The sequence below is a fragment of the Episyrphus balteatus genome, chromosome 2 (assembly GCF_945859705.1).
Source record: "Episyrphus balteatus chromosome 2, idEpiBalt1.1, whole genome shotgun sequence".
NCBI lineage: Eukaryota > Metazoa > Arthropoda > Insecta > Diptera > Syrphidae > Episyrphus > Episyrphus balteatus.
In genome coordinates, this window is record NC_079135.1 from 67840110 (window position 1) to 67858877 (window position 18768).

General features: G+C 32.0%; 2 protein-coding genes and 2 long non-coding RNA genes across 14 annotated transcripts; 2 read left to right on the forward strand and 2 right to left on the reverse strand.

Annotated features, from left to right (window-relative positions):
* The first annotated feature begins 1690 nt into the window (after window positions 1-1690).
* On the forward strand, window positions 1691-3052 carry LOC129911240 (TBC1 domain family member 31-like). Its single transcript, XM_055988970.1, has 2 exons — window positions 1691-2706; window positions 2772-3052. The coding sequence occupies exon 1, from the start codon at window positions 1781-1783 to the stop codon at window positions 2657-2659; it is 879 nt and encodes a 292-aa protein (XP_055844945.1). The 5' UTR covers window positions 1691-1780; the 3' UTR covers window positions 2660-2706; window positions 2772-3052.
* Window positions 3053-3146: 94 nt separating this feature from the next.
* LOC129911242 (uncharacterized) lies at window positions 3147-5551 on the reverse strand. 4 transcript variants are annotated; one of them, XR_008771615.1, is made up of 8 exons: window positions 5440-5550; window positions 5208-5346; window positions 4828-5102; window positions 4282-4769; window positions 4093-4209; window positions 3624-4035; window positions 3389-3566; window positions 3152-3333 (listed from the first exon to the last, which is right to left on the reverse strand). It is a non-coding gene; the product is annotated as an uncharacterized LOC129911242 (long non-coding RNA). The 4 variants fall into 4 exon arrangements; XR_008771614.1 differs by having other exon boundaries at window positions 5192-5346; XR_008771616.1 differs by having other exon boundaries at window positions 3147-3333; window positions 4093-4230; window positions 4828-5346; window positions 5440-5551.
* A 2638-nt stretch (window positions 5552-8189) lies between these two features.
* On the forward strand, window positions 8190-8799 carry LOC129912444 (uncharacterized). Its single transcript, XR_008771827.1, has 3 exons — window positions 8190-8286; window positions 8425-8621; window positions 8684-8799. It is a non-coding gene; the product is annotated as an uncharacterized LOC129912444 (long non-coding RNA).
* Window positions 8800-10045: 1246 nt separating this feature from the next.
* On the reverse strand, window positions 10046-12551 carry LOC129909954 (uncharacterized). 8 transcript variants are annotated; one of them, XR_008771465.1, is made up of 7 exons: window positions 12437-12551; window positions 12213-12314; window positions 11857-12150; window positions 11660-11788; window positions 10940-11609; window positions 10536-10877; window positions 10046-10464 (listed from the first exon to the last, which is right to left on the reverse strand). XR_008771465.1 is itself a non-coding variant. In XM_055987134.1 (3 exons), exons 2-3 carry the CDS (start codon window positions 10742-10744, stop codon window positions 10242-10244), a joined length of 444 nt encoding a protein of 147 aa, XP_055843109.1. In that variant the 5' UTR covers window positions 10745-10877; window positions 10940-11636; the 3' UTR covers window positions 10046-10241. The 8 variants fall into 8 exon arrangements, 1 of the variants encoding a protein (XP_055843109.1); XR_008771463.1 differs by having other exon boundaries at window positions 10940-11605; window positions 11857-12153; XR_008771467.1 differs by having other exon boundaries at window positions 10945-11609; window positions 11857-12153.
* Between the last annotated feature and the right edge of the window lie 6217 nt (window positions 12552-18768).

Consider the following 18768-nt stretch of genomic DNA (forward strand, 5'->3'; position numbering starts at 1 on the left):
ACCATTTTTGTGCATAGAAACTATGGCCATCTACATTTTGTTTGCTGTACAAATCAGTAGCATCTGTCTTTTTTGAAGTCTACTTTTTGACGTATTGGAAGAACGAAGAATTCTTTCAGTTCTCAGAAAAAAAGTATGTATTTTAAAATGTTTGTGCTAAGAAAAATGTGCAATGAATCATTATGGAAAAAGGTTTTTATTTATGTCGTTTTCTTTCACTCTATTAAGGAGTACTCTAAATTTTTACTCCTTTTTCTGGAGTGAAAGAACATAATGAGAGTAATTTTTTTTTATGTAATAGTGTGTGTGACAAGGCAAAAATGGATAATATCCTTGAAAAAAATAGTGATAACAGGCCTAGGGAAAACATTTTATGAATTGAAAAAAAAATTAATATTAATAACATAATGAAGCATAATACACGAAGACGGAAGGCGTAGAAATCATCTTCCAATTTCCTTTTGATTTTCGTTACGGTGCGTCACGGGCTTCTACACGCGTATTATTGTTTTTGAAGATGCAAATTTGAGTTATTTTCTTTGGTTTTATTTTGTTCTTGTTTTCGTATGACGACTTCTATAGGAAGACGTAGACGCACGAGATGCACATAAGAACAAGAGAGGGAGAAAGATCGATTTCTCCTTTGCTCTTATGAGCATCTTGTGCGTCTACGTATTCGCGTAGAAGCAGACTATGTATTTTAATTAAAAAAAACACCAAAATATACAAAAAAAACAACCCCCGTGTGGGGTCTATGTGCAACGAAAACTTTTGCATAAATTAAAAACGTTACTATACACGCAAATAATACACAACCGACGAAGCAGATTCCGCAACCGACGAAATAAAATAAAGCAGAACAGCAAAAAAAAAAGAACAAGATCAAAGATAAACGTCAAAAAGAGTCACAAATTTTTTTACCGGAGACTCACTGTAGAAAATCTTCCTTCCTTTTTTTTCGAATTTATTTCTCCTTTGCTCTTATGTGCGTATCGCGCTTTGCGTCTTCGTGTAGAAGCGGACTTAGTTTTGCTTTTGGTATTTTTCATTATGCTTCTGATCGGTTTTTTCAGCCTAATTGACGCACACCCTTAGTTTGATTTTATAATTGTAAAATAAAAATATCCCATCAACGCAGAAAAAAATGGGATTTTTTTGTTATATGGCACAGGATTTTTTTTTATTGATGAAGAACACTGGCGGAACATTTTTTTTATTCGGTTTTCAATTTCATTTTGGAAAAAGTGAAGAATTAACGAAAAAAATGGAAGAAATATATCTGGCGGAATATAATACAGTAAAAATATATTCATAATGGTTGTTTTCTATTAATAACAAAAGAGTTTGAAAGAAAAACTTTTCGCATTTTTCAATTTTCAAACAAAATTTTAAAATGTCAAACTTCAAATTCATAAGTGTGTGTATAAATCGGTGTAAATCTGACTAAAAATGTGGAGTAAATCCGGGGTACTCCGTAGTACTAAAATTACTCCGGAGTAATTTTTTTTTTACACTTTTGTGGCGTCAAAGAACACAAAACCTTCAAAAGTGCAAAAATAAGTACTAAAAGGGTACTCTCATTGGAGTGAAAGAAAACGACATTAAATTCATTAATATTTGAAAGTTATTAAAAATTAGAATTAAATCGTTCAGCCCAAATAATTTTTTCCTTTTTGTTTTTTTTTTCAGATGCAAATTTATCACCTATGGAATCGTGTTGGATGGAAGAAGGGCCAAATGCCCCGCAAACTAGACAGCTCCTGGATCTTTCCCAAAAATAATGACAACATACTTTTTTGCCAGACGATTGATGTCGATAATAGAGCCCACAGACTGTTTTAGGGTTGCTCTATCCAAAGATAAAGAGTTCCTAAGCACGATAAGGCACACAGGAGAGGGCAACATTTATAATGTTAGCGCATTGATTGACTGTCTTAAATCAGCCCAGAACTGTGTTCAAATGCTACGCCAAACTGCCGTGTTCCAACCAAAAGCTCTGTCGGTGAATTGTTTTGACAATGAATACGGACACTATCCAAGTAAATATCGGTTGCTCATTTGGGCTGCTCTCCTCGATGTACCCTGCAACAAGTCAAAATTTTCAGAAATAGTCAAAATGGGAACTCACTCAACAGCTGTTGCATTAAATGCCAGCCTAAAGTTGAAAGATTCAACAGCCAGGCGTTATCTCATAAAAATTTTCTCATGTCTTGGTCATTGGTCGAAGATCTTTGGCATAAGTGACTTTGTCCCGGAATTCATCTTTCCATTTGTGAAGATTTTCTCCAACAGTCTTACTGTTTGCTTTGAAATTATTGCTACAATTCTAACGAATCAATGCCAGTTGTGGTTTGAGTTTCATCCATTGGAGCCCCAAAACTATTTGGGAATGTGTGAAAATATCCTAAATCACTTTGATCCTCAGTTGGTGAAATTCTATTCCAAAACTCAAGTTACAGCGAAAGAATATGCTTGGTCGATTATATCAAATGGATTCTCTGAGATTCTAGATGAAGAGGCAATGGAAATCGAGTTAACATTAGCCGAAGAACACATCAAAGATCAGGACTTGGAATTAATTTCACATAAATATGAAATTGATGATATTTTAAGTGAAGCCGATTACCAACCAATGAGGAATAGTTTAGAAATACGATAAACAAAATCAATGACGGAAAGAAAAAACTTAAGAATGACTTAGAACTTGTAATTATTTATACCTATATAATTTCATGATTTTAAGTTTAACTATAAACTTTTTTTATTTGAAGATACTTCGAGATGATGTAAAAAGTCAAGTAGATGATGGAAAGTTATCGGCTCGTGGTTTAAGTGAAGTGGAATCTTCAATTAGAGATCTAGAACGAGAATTTCAATCTGCACTCAAATGCGAATCATAACGATGGCGCTCCTGATTTAAATATAATTTTTTTTTAACATGCATTTTTTATTTTATTTATATATCTTTTAAATTGTATATTTCAAAAAAATATTAGAATACAAAAACATATTTTTAAAACAAAGTCATACAAAATTTGAGCCCTTAATTAAATGCTTTAAAAATGATTGAAATATTCTAAAAATTGTAAGTTCCAATTTATTATATTAACTAACTTTTATTAAAAAAAAATTAATAAATATTACAATAACATTTCAAGGTATACTTGATTCTCCTCCTTTTCTCTTTGTACCCCCAAGTGATTTGACTCCCGTCATTACTGGTACTTTAAAAGCTGCTTTTCGAACCTCAGCAACGGCATCTAGTAATTTTTTTGGTTCAGTTAGAAACCAAATCCAAAGCAACTGACCATTGTGCAACAAGGCATCATTGCTCTGAAACAAATTATTAATTTAAAGTTTATGGTCTAAACAAAATTAAAAAATGTACCATTTTTTCATGAATATTCTCCTGGAATTGAGAACGCAAATGCCGAAAATCAATTTCAAAATGTTTCTTATTCATTTTTGCATTGAAAATTGGTTTGAGTAAGTTTATTTGTTCGAACATGGCCAATTTAACAGGACTTTCATACACATAAGGCTTCAAGATGTTCTCAATTCGATTGCTAAAAATATCATTTTAAAGCTTATCATACAAAATACGAGTATTATTGAAAACTTACAGTTCATTGATTAAATCTAAAACAGACGTATAAGGTTTCTTATTTATCAATGCATTCAAAGCATATTTCAAAAGCCTTCCAAACTTTTCATATTCATACAAACAAGCTTTTGTACATTTTCATTGCATATTTAATTCATCCGAGTTACTAAATCGGTTACGATTTTTTTCCAAATCCAATTGTGTAGTTATCCATATGAGTTCGGCATTCGTAAGTGCATCGGATACAGTTTTTGTAAGCATTTTAACATTCTCAAGTCTCTTGTAGGCTCGGTTGAGTTTTTCTTTTGTATTTTCATAAAGAATAAGCTCCATTTGTTGCTGAGAACGTTGTTTCTGCATCATTTAGAATAGTTTTGTTAGTGCAATTAAAGTGATGATTGTTAATCATTTCTAATTCTCGAGTTTCTTTTCTGAAAATAAATTTGTTTAGAGACTAAATTTTTAAATACAAATTTTAAAATTATTACTTCATATCCGAAATACTGACAATGTGCATTTTAATGATGTCAAGATTATCAATCATCGAATGGGTGGCCCTCGATTTAGCTTTGTCTTTAATAAATTTTTCCATAAAACTTAGGTTTCTAAAAAAAATTTAAGATTATCTTATATTTATTTTTTTTTTAATTTTTTGATTTTAACTTATGTATACTCACAGCTTCCGAATAGTTTCTAGCTGAGAAGATATTTCTTGAATTTCTTGATGATTTTCTTCCAGTTCTACAAAATAATCGATGGGAATAAAATGTTTTACAATTAATGAATGAATTGGTGGATGAAGATTTTTTTAAGAGTAGGAATAAAACAATTTGCTTAATGTAGTCGGTGCAGGTTTTGTGATATAATTAGTAGAATTTTTTCGTCGATGAATCCAGGATCGGTTTTTTCATTTCGATACAGAAAATATTTTGAACTTCCCTATTTTTTAGAAATCTTCCACTAGACGACATTGTTCCGGAAAGAGGACGATGTGATTTACTTGGTTGAATAAACAAGGTGCTGTTCGCTATGAGCTCCCACGAATATTTAATTTAATTGGAAAAGAAGAAAGTCGCAGAATAGAATAAATCCATCCGAAATTTGAATTTTTTACAGCAACCAATGCTTTTCGAGTAAAAGCGAGAACATAAAGTGCAACCATAATCTAATAGAGGGAATGAATTTTGGATTTTTATAAGAGAATCTCAGAAATTATGACTTACCTATTTTTTCCGACGAGTTTCCTCTTAAAGTTCAACTTCAGAAAAATTCAACAAATTTCCAAGATTCTTGATTCTTCTTTAGTCTTTCACAGACATCAAAGCCCAAGACCTTTGATTTTGCTCACAGGGAGGTTAACGAAGAGAGCATTGATTTTTGACATAGGCAAGATTGTTTGTTTATTGGGCTTAGTCATGCCAGCTTCTAGTTTGGTAACAATTTTGTTATGACTTATGAGCTATGCCAGCTGAACATTCAAAGAAAGTTTCCTTTTTAACTGAAATTCAAGTAAAAAAATGAAAAATATTTAAAGGAGAATGCAAGTTAAAAAACATGATGTGGAGAAAACTATTTTGAAGTAGGTACTCTTCACATTCTGCACCATAGGTCTGCTGAGGGAATAATTATTGAATTTATTCTTCCTTCTTCTGGAATGCAAGGAAGTGAATTTATGGCTAGCAGTAAGGGCAATCGATTGTTTTTTTTTTCAAGGAGATTGTCCATTTTTGTCAAATGGTTTTCTGAAATGAAAGAATAGAATAAAAATTTAAATTATAAAACTTGGAATAAAATTGTGAAAAGAATATATTAATATATTTTTAATTTTTTGTTACCTTTTTATTCTTGGGAAACATAAAATTTTTGCAAACAATTAAATTGTTTTTTTTTTTTTTGACAAGCAAAAGTCACAAAACTAGGTGTCAAATTACTATTTCCCGCTACCCTACCAAGGGGCGCCACCATAGCTTGAACCTGGTCCTGGCAGTCCATATATAATAGGTCAATGTATAAAACATTTTCTTAAGGTTTGTGTCCAAATAAGTACTAAAAAGGGAAAAATAGTATTTTTTATCCCGACAAACAACTCCATCTATCGATAAAATAACTACATTTGGTTCGAAAATAAACAAAAAATTAAAAAAAAAAAAACAAAGATGGAGCAAAAGTTCTCGTACGATGTCAAGGAAGAAATTCACTGAAAAAAACACACAATTTTTCATTATAAATTGTTCACATTTCGTCGCCTCAATAAAATAATGTCGTATGTTACATTCGGCTACTTTTGGGAAAACGCAATTAAAGTTCAGATTTTTTTTCTCGAAAACTGTACGGTGAATTTTTTTTTAAATATCATGACATATACATAAAATATTCGTCTATTGAATTATGTTAGAATTATTTCAATATTCCAATCCAGAAACAAATAATAGTCACTTTTCTCCAATATGCCGATGTCGTATGTAACGTTTTCACAGAAACTATTTGTTAGCCAAACACATACGACAAATTGATGATACATACGACAAAAATAAGCAAAGTTTTATTCCACACTTGTTTACGACATACGACAAATAGATGTCAAATTCAATGCAAAAAAAAAAAACAAATAACTAGCGTTAATTTATTAAGTTTCATTGACTTTCACATTGGCTCTTGGTAATAACCCGAGTCTAGCAAAACTCAATTTTAACAAAAACATCTATGGTAAAATAACATACCTACATCTAACTTCTAAACAATTGGTTTAGAAGCAGTTCACCTATAAAATGATAGAACTTTTTTAATTTGGAAGTGAGAAATATCAAAAATCACATAAATAGAAAAAAAAAATAATAGGTACCTACATTATTTTTAAAGCAATTTTAGAATTATTGAGATCACAGTTTACTAAAATTAAGTTATGGGGGCTTTTCACGTGCCGCGAAGCTTTTCGACCCGTGTGAACGTAAGTCGCAGGCGACTAAAGTGACAGTCCCCATAGAAAAATCCTAGTCGACCGGCTAAAATCGACTCGTGAAAAGTCGGCATTACTATTCAATTATTACAGTTTTAAGATAGCACGATAAAAGCTTCATACAAATTTCGTAGGGCCAAGTTTTCATTGCCACTGGATTCGAAACATTGAGGGAACCTAAAAGATCGGCATCAAAGAATTCATCATCCAATACTTCTTTACGTATGCTTAATTAATAAAATCATAAAACCACTATTTTATGCATTTTGTAAGCATAAAATAGAGCATAAAGCTCATCGGATAATCTTGGCGCAGGTCCACTCGTCCGACCTGCTCGACATCTTGATTGCAACTGAAATTACACTCGTCAGTGTATTTCCTTATGGGACGTACGACAAACGTTTACTGAAATTCCAGTAAAATATTGTTGTATGTGTTGCAAAAACAGCACATACGACAATTATTTACCGAACGAAGAAAAACACTGATTTGTATGAAAAAATTGTAGTATGTGATAATTTTTGTCGTATGTGCACGTTTTCTGTGCACTTACGACAAAAAGCTACTGAAAATGTTTGTAAGCCTACACATACGAGAGTAGAGTAGAGTAGAGTAGAGTATATTTTTATTTCGCTTAAAATTCAAATACATTATAATAAAGATAAATAATTAATAATTAATCAAAATAATAATGACATTTTGTATTTTTTGATACAATAAAGCATTAAAAATAGTGTTAAATGCCACTTCAATAGGCTTAACAAATTCAAAAGATTAATGAGGGTGGGGTGACCCAAAGTACAATTTAATGAATTCAATTAATAAAAATCTATAAAAATGCATACAAAATTAACATTTCTATAATTAATTTAACAGAACTAGAAAGAAAGTAGTGTTTTAGAAATTTGTATATTCTCCAAATAAAATTTAATAAAAGCTAAACGAAAAGAAATAGTGATAAACTCTCTATCAAACCAAAATATCGGTGAAAAGTGATTCAATATTTAGGTAATCAAAATTGAAAAGCCATTGTTTTATGCGTTTTAAAAATATTCCAGAAATTGTTATGGATCTTATAGACTGGGGAAGTTTATTAAAAAGACGAAATGAAAACACAGAACAAAAGTTACGGAAAGCCGTGGTGCGAAAATCTGGTACAGTAACAACATTCAAAAAATTACCTCGAAGATTATAGTTGGAAATTAGCCTGAAATTAAGATTTCCTGACCTCCTAAAAAATGTTTTCAATACCTTAAACTAAGAATAGAATCGGTCCCAAAGGGTATAGCAAAAGTGCAAGACCATTGTAAAATTTCAATCCATATATCCATATATTCAATGTTGTAGTGTTGTAAGATTTTACACTTTTGCACTTTTGCAATGATACTAGACCAGTTGCATCGGATCGTGAATACACCTATTAATTAATACATGTATTATAACAACTACATGAGATCTTGCTTTTCATCAGGATCACGATTCGTGATCCTCACGAAAAGCAAGATCACGATTCGTATCCTATTGAAAATCAAGATCTCAATCATTGACCTATTATATATGGACTGCCAGGACCAGGTTCAAGCTATGGTGGCGCCCCTTGGTAGGGCAGCGGGAAATAGTATTTTGACATCTAGGTTTTGTGACTTTTGATTGTCACAAAAAAAAAAACAATTTAATTATTTACAAAAATTGTTCAAGGAGTTTTGAGTTTCCCAAGAATAAAAAGGTAACAACAAATTAAAAATACATTATACTAATAAATTCTTTACATAGTTTTATTTCAAATTTTCTAAACCTTAATAATATTGATTTTTCTTCATTAGATCGCATCTTAAAGTTCATTAAACAAATACTTTTTTTTCAGGCGTCCCCGACCTAAAAACAGAACCAACACAATTCCTTGACATTCATTTGGAATCCCTACATGAAATGGGACCTTGGAACCTAAAGAAGCAGAGCTAGAGCATCGCCGACAAGAAGATGTCTTAAAACGTTACAGCTCAAAGAAGGAATCGATTTGCCAACATAGCTGAGACTGCGCTCGCTAAAGAAAGATTTCAGGTAGGAATTTTTTAACAAAATGATTTGGATTTGAATAACAAATGTTTTTTTTTTATTTTAAGAATGAAGGCTAGATAGCGTTAGAAGGTAACTCACTTGTGAAGCTCTTCAATAGGAAAATGCGATCACGAAAAAGTTTGAACCCCCCAAACCAGACCTGAATTGAAGACTTTTCAAGCTCTCCCTTTTTAATTATTTATCTCCTTAGCTTTACAATAAATTTGCGGTACCCTTCCCGAATCCATATCAAATCACAAGAGCTGGAGTCAAGATCATTACTTTCGCCCTCAGGATTTAAGTTCATCTGTTGAAACAAAAAGTAGTCCTTGTTACATATAATTCAAAATTTAATATTTAATGTTTAATCTATGTTTGTTTTGTTTAAGTTTCCCCTTGCGAGCAACGGAAGAACCGTCAGCAGTCATTGACACACTTCCATCAACATAAAAGCGAAAGAACAAAGAAGTGATCGCAAAAAGTGCCTCCCAAAAAGAACTTCCAGTGCACCCACTGCAACACACACTTCCCACTGCTTAAAGAGAAGAAACACATATGATTAAACAACACGGTTATTATAAGCGTGTTAACCGTCGACCGATGCGTGACCCACCGACATCAACTTTTACGACAACTCTGAATGCAGTTGATCCCGCTGCTGGAGCTGAAGACTCCAAAGCGGCAATTGTTAAAATCGAACAAGGCAACCAAGATTGCAAGAATAAAAAAATGGAATATTTGGGAAATTGTGTGATTATTACTGCAATCGATAAATATTTTTCATCAAATACAATGAAAATAAAAAAAAGTTGTTTGGAAAAAATCGGAAATTAGTTTTTAAATAAAAAAAAATATTGCTTCTGAAAAAGTAATCGCAAATGTACTGGTTTTGTAGTAAGTTGTTCCACGATAAGTCGTTGAAGTTGTTGGTTTTGAAATTTTCGTGATCATATAAATGTGCCCTTAATTATGAAAGTGGACTAAGTCACTCCTAAAAATGGCCTCAAATCTAGCCTTAAAATAATTATTGAGTGATTTCATAAAAGAAATATAACTAAATCATTATAGGAAAATTATTATGTACGTTTTTCTTTAAAAAATGTAAAAAGTGACTTAGACCACTTTCATAATCATGGGCACAAATAATCTAAAGCTTTTTCTGATAAAGAGAGAAAAATCCGTGCTAGATGATCATGATCTTTGGAGAAGCTTCAGAACTATACAAATCATAATAATCTTATATGATACTAAAATATTCATCATAAAAAAATGCACCGATGTGAAGTAAAAGAGACAGAAATTAAACTTGAAAAACATTCGAACAATTTAATTCAAGAATTTTTATAATCACTCAATCTGTGGTTGTTAGTTATTGAAAAAATAAGTAGGAACAGAGTATTATACTTATTTAACAACTAAGTTCATACTTTATCAACATTTTTAAACAATACTTTTTGTTCATTACAAAAGTGGTTTATAAAATATGTACATAATATTCAGTTGATACATTTTGCGCATCATACTTGATCGCATTACTTGGTTTATTGTATTTAAACAGACACCAAATCGTTTTAGGTGTTTGGGCTCCAGTATTTTCAGAGAAATTCTTCTGGATGCAGTCAATTACATAAGGTTTGTTGTGAGCTCTAGGGCACTCTGGGTCGCTCCGAATTCCAATGATGTCCTCCTGGCATTGCTATCAAGAGTAACCTGCTGCAGACGATGATCCAAAAAAATTTTTGTAGTACTCGCGTACTGCCATGGAATTAAATTTGTATTCATCCAACATTGCTCCGCACTCACCACATCTTTCACAAACACAGTAGTCACCAACTCGTGATTGACTCTGCAATGAAAGTATGAAGGTTAAAAATATGTAGTTAACAAATGATAACACAAGACTACTTGGTATTATACCTGCCAGCCTTTGTGATTTCGGATACGTGAAGAAATTTCGGTTTCTTATTCACTGTGATTTGATGCGGGCCAAATCTCACATAATCGATAAACATAATGTGTTGAAGATTTTTATGCGGTGATAGATTTTGAATACGTTTTATTAGAACAGCATCCTGATATTTAAAGGCTTGATTCATTAGATTGTGTAGGCCATTGCCAGCGACCATTATTTGTACATAACGTTATTTGTTTAGCAAAAGAATGCATAGCGCAACGAGGTCAACTTTGGTATTTATATTGAGAATTATATAGCATTAGTTGCCATTCGCACATATTCTGTGTGGTTAACATTGATTTTACCTAAAATTAAGTTGTGTAAATGAGTCAAGACAATGGAAAATAAAAGAATCCCTCCTCCTCACCTTACCATCCAAAGTTATGTGAAACAAGATTTTCAAAGCAATACCATGATGCTTTTCTTTATAAAAACATCACCAACATTGGTAGTAATGCAGCTTGATACATTTTCCGACGTAATGATCCATCAAGGGATAAACTGAAAACTAACTTAAGGTTATCTTGTATTGGGTCAGCATTGCCATTGCTTCATCAGCCACTGCTGCATCAACTTTGGCGACAATGTTTAGGTCGTTCATGTTAGATTTATTATCACCAACTATTTAAAGTTTCTTAAGGAACGTTGTCATCGTCACTAGCTTGACAAGCATATTGACTATATGGAGTCAATACGATGTATCTTCTCTTAAAGTTCAACATTCTCAGCCATATTGAGCAGAAGATAGAAGGCAACTCTGAAGAGTGGTTCTTGTTTCTTGACGAATATTTTCAATTGTTTATTCAATCATTCATATTCTTCTTTTTTTACTTTTGGATCGTTTGAAGCTAATGCTTCATATTGCTGTTGGTTTTGGCTTCGGGTCGTGTAGATCTTGAAGATAGTTGTTTCTGATACCTAAAATTATACTCTTCATAAGGGATGATGAGTGATTGACGACATGGAACCATGAAAGCTATTCCAATTACCAGGTTTTGGGCGTAGTTTTAATTCGGGGATACGCGTGGGGGTTCTATCTAAAAAGAAAATATGATACAATTGTTATTATGATGAATATCTTACTTACCTCTTTAGGTTGTTTCTCTTTACTGAGCTTAGTGTTGGGATAATTTCGAAGATGAAAATCCTTTACGCATAATTGGGTAGCGCCGTAGTTCCAATTCAATGACATCCATGCTAACAATACATAACCAATCTGCAATAAAGTAACAATAGGAATATGAAGTAAGGTTTGGGGGAATAAGAAATGCATTCCATACTCACCTTATACTGCACAATCATAGGATGAAACTTTGTGAATGTGTAGAAACAGGATATAAATTATATTCGTTGAGAGATCTACTCTTTTGTCAGTCCTCTCGCAAGTACGCTTAGTGCACCCGGAATTCATGAGTCGTCAAATACAATTTCTTTTTCGTCGATGATTAGATGGATAGCTTTAATTTAATCCTCATCAGGAGTCCTGAAAATGAAACACGGCTTTTGGATGTTTTCATCTAGATAATTGTCTTGGAGCAGTCCTCAGCGTAAGCATAAAATTGCAAAGATATTAGGTACCTACTGAAAAAGAAAGCTTTATAAATTGTTTTGTAGGCTGCAGAAAATATTAATTATTTTACGTTGTTGTTGATGCTGGTGTGATAATGCTGTTGCGGATGGTGTTGTTGATGCATTTGGCCCTCCTTCCTTCCAACACGATTCCATATGTGATAAATTTGCATCTGAAAAAAAAAAAACAAAAAGGAAATTATTGAAAAAAGAAAATTTCATTTTTTTTTTATGAACTGAACGATTTAATTCTAATTTTTAATAACTTTCGAATAATAATAAATTAAATAAAAACCTTTTTCTAACATGGTTCAATTATTTTCCCCGACATTTATCTTTGCACAAAAAATATTTTAATAAAATACTTTTTTTTACTGAAAGAATTCTTCGTTCTTCCAATACGTCAAAAAGTAGACTTCAAAAAAGACAGATGCTATTGATTTTTGTAGCAAAAAAATGTAGATGGCCATAGTTTCTATGCACAAAAATGGTAGTTCAAGCAATCTGACGGTAGATGTCGCTACGCTAACTGAGTTCTATTTACCACTTTCTTCCACAGGCGCTAGTAATCATTGAACCACATTTTCAAAAATTTTGTATGGAAACGAGAATCAACTAGCAGTCCATATATAATAGGTCAATGATCTCAATAGTTTTATTATAATACGTGTTAATTAATGATCTATATGGATCAACTGGAATAATAAAAAAACGGATAATGTGAACTTCATCAAAATATTTAAAAATGTACTGAATTCTTACTGACTTGACTTTGCAGTTTCACAAAAAAAGGGCTATATCTTGTCCGTCCAAATTTGCAAATATTAGGTGTGTTTTTTTGTTTATCTATATAAATTTTGTGCAAAAAAACGACATCGAGATTTTTGAAATCAAAACAATTTACGTGTTAAAAACAACAAAAACTTTATCTATATAGATTTTTGAAAAATCCAGATAATTATCCAGATTTTTCTTTCTCTCGATAAAAACAGTAGTGCCAAGGTAGTTTAATTGTTATGTTCATACAGAAATATCTGAAAATATTAACAAAAAAAAAGGGGAGAAAACGAGGTTTGAAAAAAACTCTCATAGAAAAAAATAATCAAAAATTTGTTTGACATGGTTGACCGCCATCAACTTAGCAGCACTTAGTGGGGATTTTCAAAAATTTTTATGCAAATAATTAGGTGAGAATTAGGTGAAATTTAGTGAATCAATTTTACAATTTGGTGAATCATAGTTTAAAAGTTATTAACAAATTACGTAAGGCGTAAAGTTAGCAGCACTTGGTCATGAAATTCAAAAAAAATTTCTCCATAATTCAGTGTCAATTTAGTGAATCGTATTTCATCAGTTTCATAATTTGGTGAATCATAGTTTATTAAATAATAACTAAAATAGAAAAATTAACAAACGTGACGTAACGTAAAAAAAGCATTTGTTAATCATGGACACAAACCTCACGAATGAGAATGGCAGAGTTCAACACACCAAAACTGAACCTAAATTCAGATTTTTTCACATTGAACGCACTTAATATAAATGTATACTATGACAATGCGTTCAGGTGACGTTTTTCATTTACAAGATACACTTTGATTTGAAAATTTCCAATGCGAGTTACAACAAAAATGCTATTTAAGTGCCTGGCTACACGGTGATTTTTCAATCGCCTAACCAGTCAGGTTGTAGGCAAGAGGGGTGAGGATTTTCCTCTTTTTGAAGTTTGTTCCTAGAAAAAGTGAATCGGAACGTGATTGGGCACAACACTGTGTAGCCAGGCCCTTATAATACAAAAAAAGTTTGTTTACATCTTCACTAACCCAGAACTAACATTCAGTGGAAGTTACCCACAAGAAAGATTTTGTTTTTTTTTTCGCATGAGTCTTGGACACTGATCTGTCTTGGAACATTTTTGAACTTCCGCAGATGATTACTTCAAAAGTATGATTCACCAAATTCTGAAATTTGGAACATTTATTCAGAAAAAGACCACAAGCATTTTGGTACATAATTCATAATTTGGTGAATCTTAATTCAAGAGTTACATGCGATTTTTTTTCTTTCGCGTGCGTCTTGGAACATTTTTGAACTTCCGCAGATGATTACTTCAAAAGTATGATTCACCAAATTCTGAAATTTGGAACATTTATTCAGAAAAAGACCACAAGCATTTTGGTACATAATTCATAATTTGGTGAATCTTAATTCAAGAGTTACATGCGATTTTCTTTTTTTCGCGTGCGTCTTGGAACATTTTTGAACTTCCGCAGATGATTACTTCAAAAGTATGATTCACCAAATTCTGAAATTTGGAACATTTATTCAGAAAAAGACCACAAGCATTTTGGTACATAATTCATAATTTGGTGAATCTTAATTCAAGAGTTACATGCGATTTTGTTTCTTTCGCGTGCGTCTTGGAACATTTTTGAACTTCCGCAGATGATTACTTGAAAAGTATGATTCACCAAATTCTGAAATTTGGAACATTTATTCAGAAAAAGACCACAAGCATTTTGGTACATAATTCATAATTTGGTGAATCTTAATTCAAGAGTTACATGCGATTTTCTTTTTTTCGCGTGCGTCTTGGAACATTTTTGAACTTCCGCAGATGATTACTTCAAAAGTATGATTCACCAAATTCTGAAATTTGGAACATTTATTCAGAAAAAGACCACAAGCATTTTGGTACATAATTCATAATTTGGTGAATCTTAATTCAAGAGTTACATGCGATTTTGTTTCTTTCGCGTGCGTCTTGGAACATTTTTGAACTTCCGCAGATGATTACTTGAAAAGTATGATTCACCAAATTCTGAAATTTGGAACATTTATTCAGAAAAAGACCACAAGCATTTTGGTACATAATTCATAATTTGGTGAATCTTAATTCAAGAGTTACATGCGATTTTCTTTTTTTCGCGTGCGTCTTGGAACATTTTTGAACTTCCGCAGATGATTACTTCAAAAGTATGATTCACCAAATTCTGAAATTTGGAACATTTATTCAGAAAAAGACCACAAGCATTTTGGTACATAATTCATAATTTGGTGAATCTTAATTCAAGAGTTACATGCGATTTTGTTTCTTTCGCGTGCGTCTTGGAACATTTTTGAACTTCCGCAGATGATTACTTCAAAAGTATGATTCACCAAATTCTGAAATTTGGAACATTTATTCAGAAAAAGACCACAAGCATTTTGGTACATAATTCATAATTTGGTGAATCTTAATTCAAGAGTTACATGCGATTTTCTTTTTTTCGCGTGCGTCTTGGAACATTTTTGAACTTCCGCAGATGATTACTTGAAAAGTATGATTCACCAAATTCTGAAATTTGGAACATTTATTCAGAAAAAGACCACAAGCATTTTGGTACATAATTCATAATTTGGTGAATCTTAATTCAAGAGTTACATGCGATTTTCTTTTTTTCGCGTGCGTCTTGGAACATTTTTGAACTTCCGCAGATGATTACTTCAAAAGTATGATTCACCAAATTCTGAAATTTGGAACATTTATTCAGAAAAAGACCACAAGCATTTTGGTACATAATTCATAATTTGGTGAATCTTAATTCAAGAGTTACATGCGATTTTGTTTCTTTCGCGTGCGTCTTGGAACATTTTTGAACTTCCGCAGATGATTACTTCAAAAGTATGATTCACCAAATTCTGAAATTTGGAACATTTATTCAGAAAAAGACCACAAGCATTTTGGTACATAATTCATAATTTGGTGAATCTTAATTCAAGAGTTACATGCGATTTTGTTTCTTTCGCGTGCGTCTTGGAACATTTTTGAACTTCCGCAGATGATTACTTCAAAAGTATTATTCACCAAATTATGAATTATGTACCAAAATGCTTGTGGTCTTTTTTTGAATAAATGTTCCAAATTTCAGAATTTGGTGAATCATACTTTTGAAGTAATCATCTGCGGAAGTTCAAAAATGTTCCAAGACGCACGCGAAAAAAAGAAAATCGCATGTAACTCTTGAATTAAGATTCACCAAATTATGAATTATGTACCAAAATGCTTGTGGTCTTTTTCTGAATAAATGTTCCAAATTTCAGAATTTGGTGAATCATACTTTTGAAGTAATCATCTGCGGAAGTTCAAAAATGTTCCAAGACGCACGCGAAAGAAACAAAATCGCATGTAACTCTTGAATTAAGATTCACCAAATTATGAATTATGTACCAAAATGCTTGTGGTCTTTTTCTGAATAAATGTTCCAAATTTCAGAATTTGGTGAATCATACTTTTGAAGTAATCATCTGCGGAAGTTCAAAAATGTTCCAAGACGCACGCGAAAAAAAGAAAATCGCATGTAACTCTTGAATTAAGATTCACCAAATTATGAATTATGTACCAAAATGCTTGTGGTCTTTTTCTGAATAAATGTTCCAAATTTCAGAATTTGGTGAATCATACTTTTGAAGTAATCATCTGCGGAAGTTCAAAAATGTTCCAAGACGCACGCGAAAGAAACAAAATCGCATGTAACTCTTGAATTAAGATTCACCAAATTATGAATTATGTACCAAAATGCTTGTGGTCTTTTTCTGAATAAATGTTCCAAATTCCAGAATTTGGTGAATCATACTTTTGAAGTAATCATCTGCGGAAGTTCAAAAATGTTCCAAGACGCACGCGAAAAAAAGAAAATCGCATGTAACTCTTGAATTAAGATTCACCAAATTATGAATTATGTACCAAAATGCTTGTGGTCTTTTTCTGAATAAATGTTCCAAATTTCAGAATTTGGTGAATCATACTTTTCAAGTAATCATCTGCGGAAGTTCAAAAATGTTCCAAGACGCACGCGAAAGAAACAAAATCGCATGTAACTCTTGAATTAAGATTCACCAAATTATGAATTATGTACCAAAATGCTTGTGGTCTTTTTCTGAATAAATGTTCCAAATTTCAGAATTTGGTGAATCATACTTTTGAAGTAATCATCTGCGGAAGTCCAAAAATGTTCCAAGACGCACGCGAAAAAAAGAAAATCGCATGTAACTCTTGAATTAAGATTCACCAAATTATGAATTATGTACCAAAATGCTTGTGGTCTTTTTCTGAATAAATGTTCCAAATTTCAGAATTTGGTGAATCATACTTTTGAAGTAATCATCTGCGGAAGTTCAAAAATGTTCCAAGACGCACGCGAAAGAAAAAAAATCGCATGTAACTCTTGAATTAAGATTCACCAAATTATGAATTATGTACCAAAATGCTTGTGGTCTTTTTCTGAATAAATGTTCCAAATTTCAGAATTTGGTGAATCATACTTTTGAAGTAATCATCTGCGGAAGTTCAAAAATGTTCCAAGACAGATCAGTGTCCAAGACTCATGCGAAAAAAAAAACAAAATCTTTCTTGTGGGTAACTTCCACTGAATGTTAGTTCTGGGTTAGTGAAGATGTAAACAAACTTTTTTTGTATTATAAGGGCCTGGCTACACAGTGTTGTGCCCAATCACGTTCCGATTCACTTTTTCTAGGAACAAACTTCAAAAAGAGGAAAATCCTCACCCCTCTTGCCTACAACCTGACTGGTTAGGCGATTGAAAAATCACCGTGTAGCCAGGCACTTAAATAGCATTTTTGTTGTAACTCGCATTGGAAATTTTCAAATCAAAGTGTATCTTGTAAATGAAAAACGTCACCTGAACGCATTGTCATAGTATACATTTATATTAAGTGCGTTCAATGTGAAAAAATCTGAATTTAGGTTCAGTTTTGGTGTGTTGAACTCTGCCATTCTCATTCGTGAGGTTTGTGTCCATGATTAACAAATGCTTTTTTTACGTTACGTCACGTTTGTTAATTTTTCTATTTTAGTTATTATTTAATAAACTATGATTCACCAAATTATGAAACTGATGAAATACGATTCACTAAATTGACACTGAATTATGGAGAAATTTTTTTTGAATTTCATGACCAAGTGCTGCTAACTTTACGCCTTACGTAATTTGTTAATAACTTTTAAACTATGATTCACCAAATTGTAAAATTGATTCACTAAATTTCACCTAATTCTCACCTAATTATTTGCATAAACATTTTTGAAAATCCCCACTAAGTGCTGCTAAGTTGATGGCGGTACATGGTTGCATTGAAATGTTAATATCTCGAGATATACGCAATGCACTTTTCAGATAAAAGTCTTAAATGGATCCTGATAAGATTGAACAGATATGTATATAAAATTACCAAAGTTTTTTCGAAAAATTAGAAATAAAAATAAAAAAGTTTTCACATTTGATTTTTTAAAAATAAAAAAAAAAATCAATATGGCTACCTTCAAACGCTTATAACACAAGAATGACGCAACTAATTTTAATGGTTATGGTCTTAAAATGTAGCTAAGAACATACCAATGATTTTTGGTTTTATGTGAAAAAAAAATTTTTTAAATCCAATATGGATGCCATGCCCATACAAATGGTTTTTGTTTTTTTGTGAAAAATTTTGTTTGCATCCAACATGGATGTAATGGCCTTCCCACTTCGGAGTTAAAATAAAAAAAAACAAAAGCAACATTTTTGACAGACAGCTGTCAAAGTGTATGCCAAATGTTTGCATGGATTTCAAAACTCCCGATGTCGT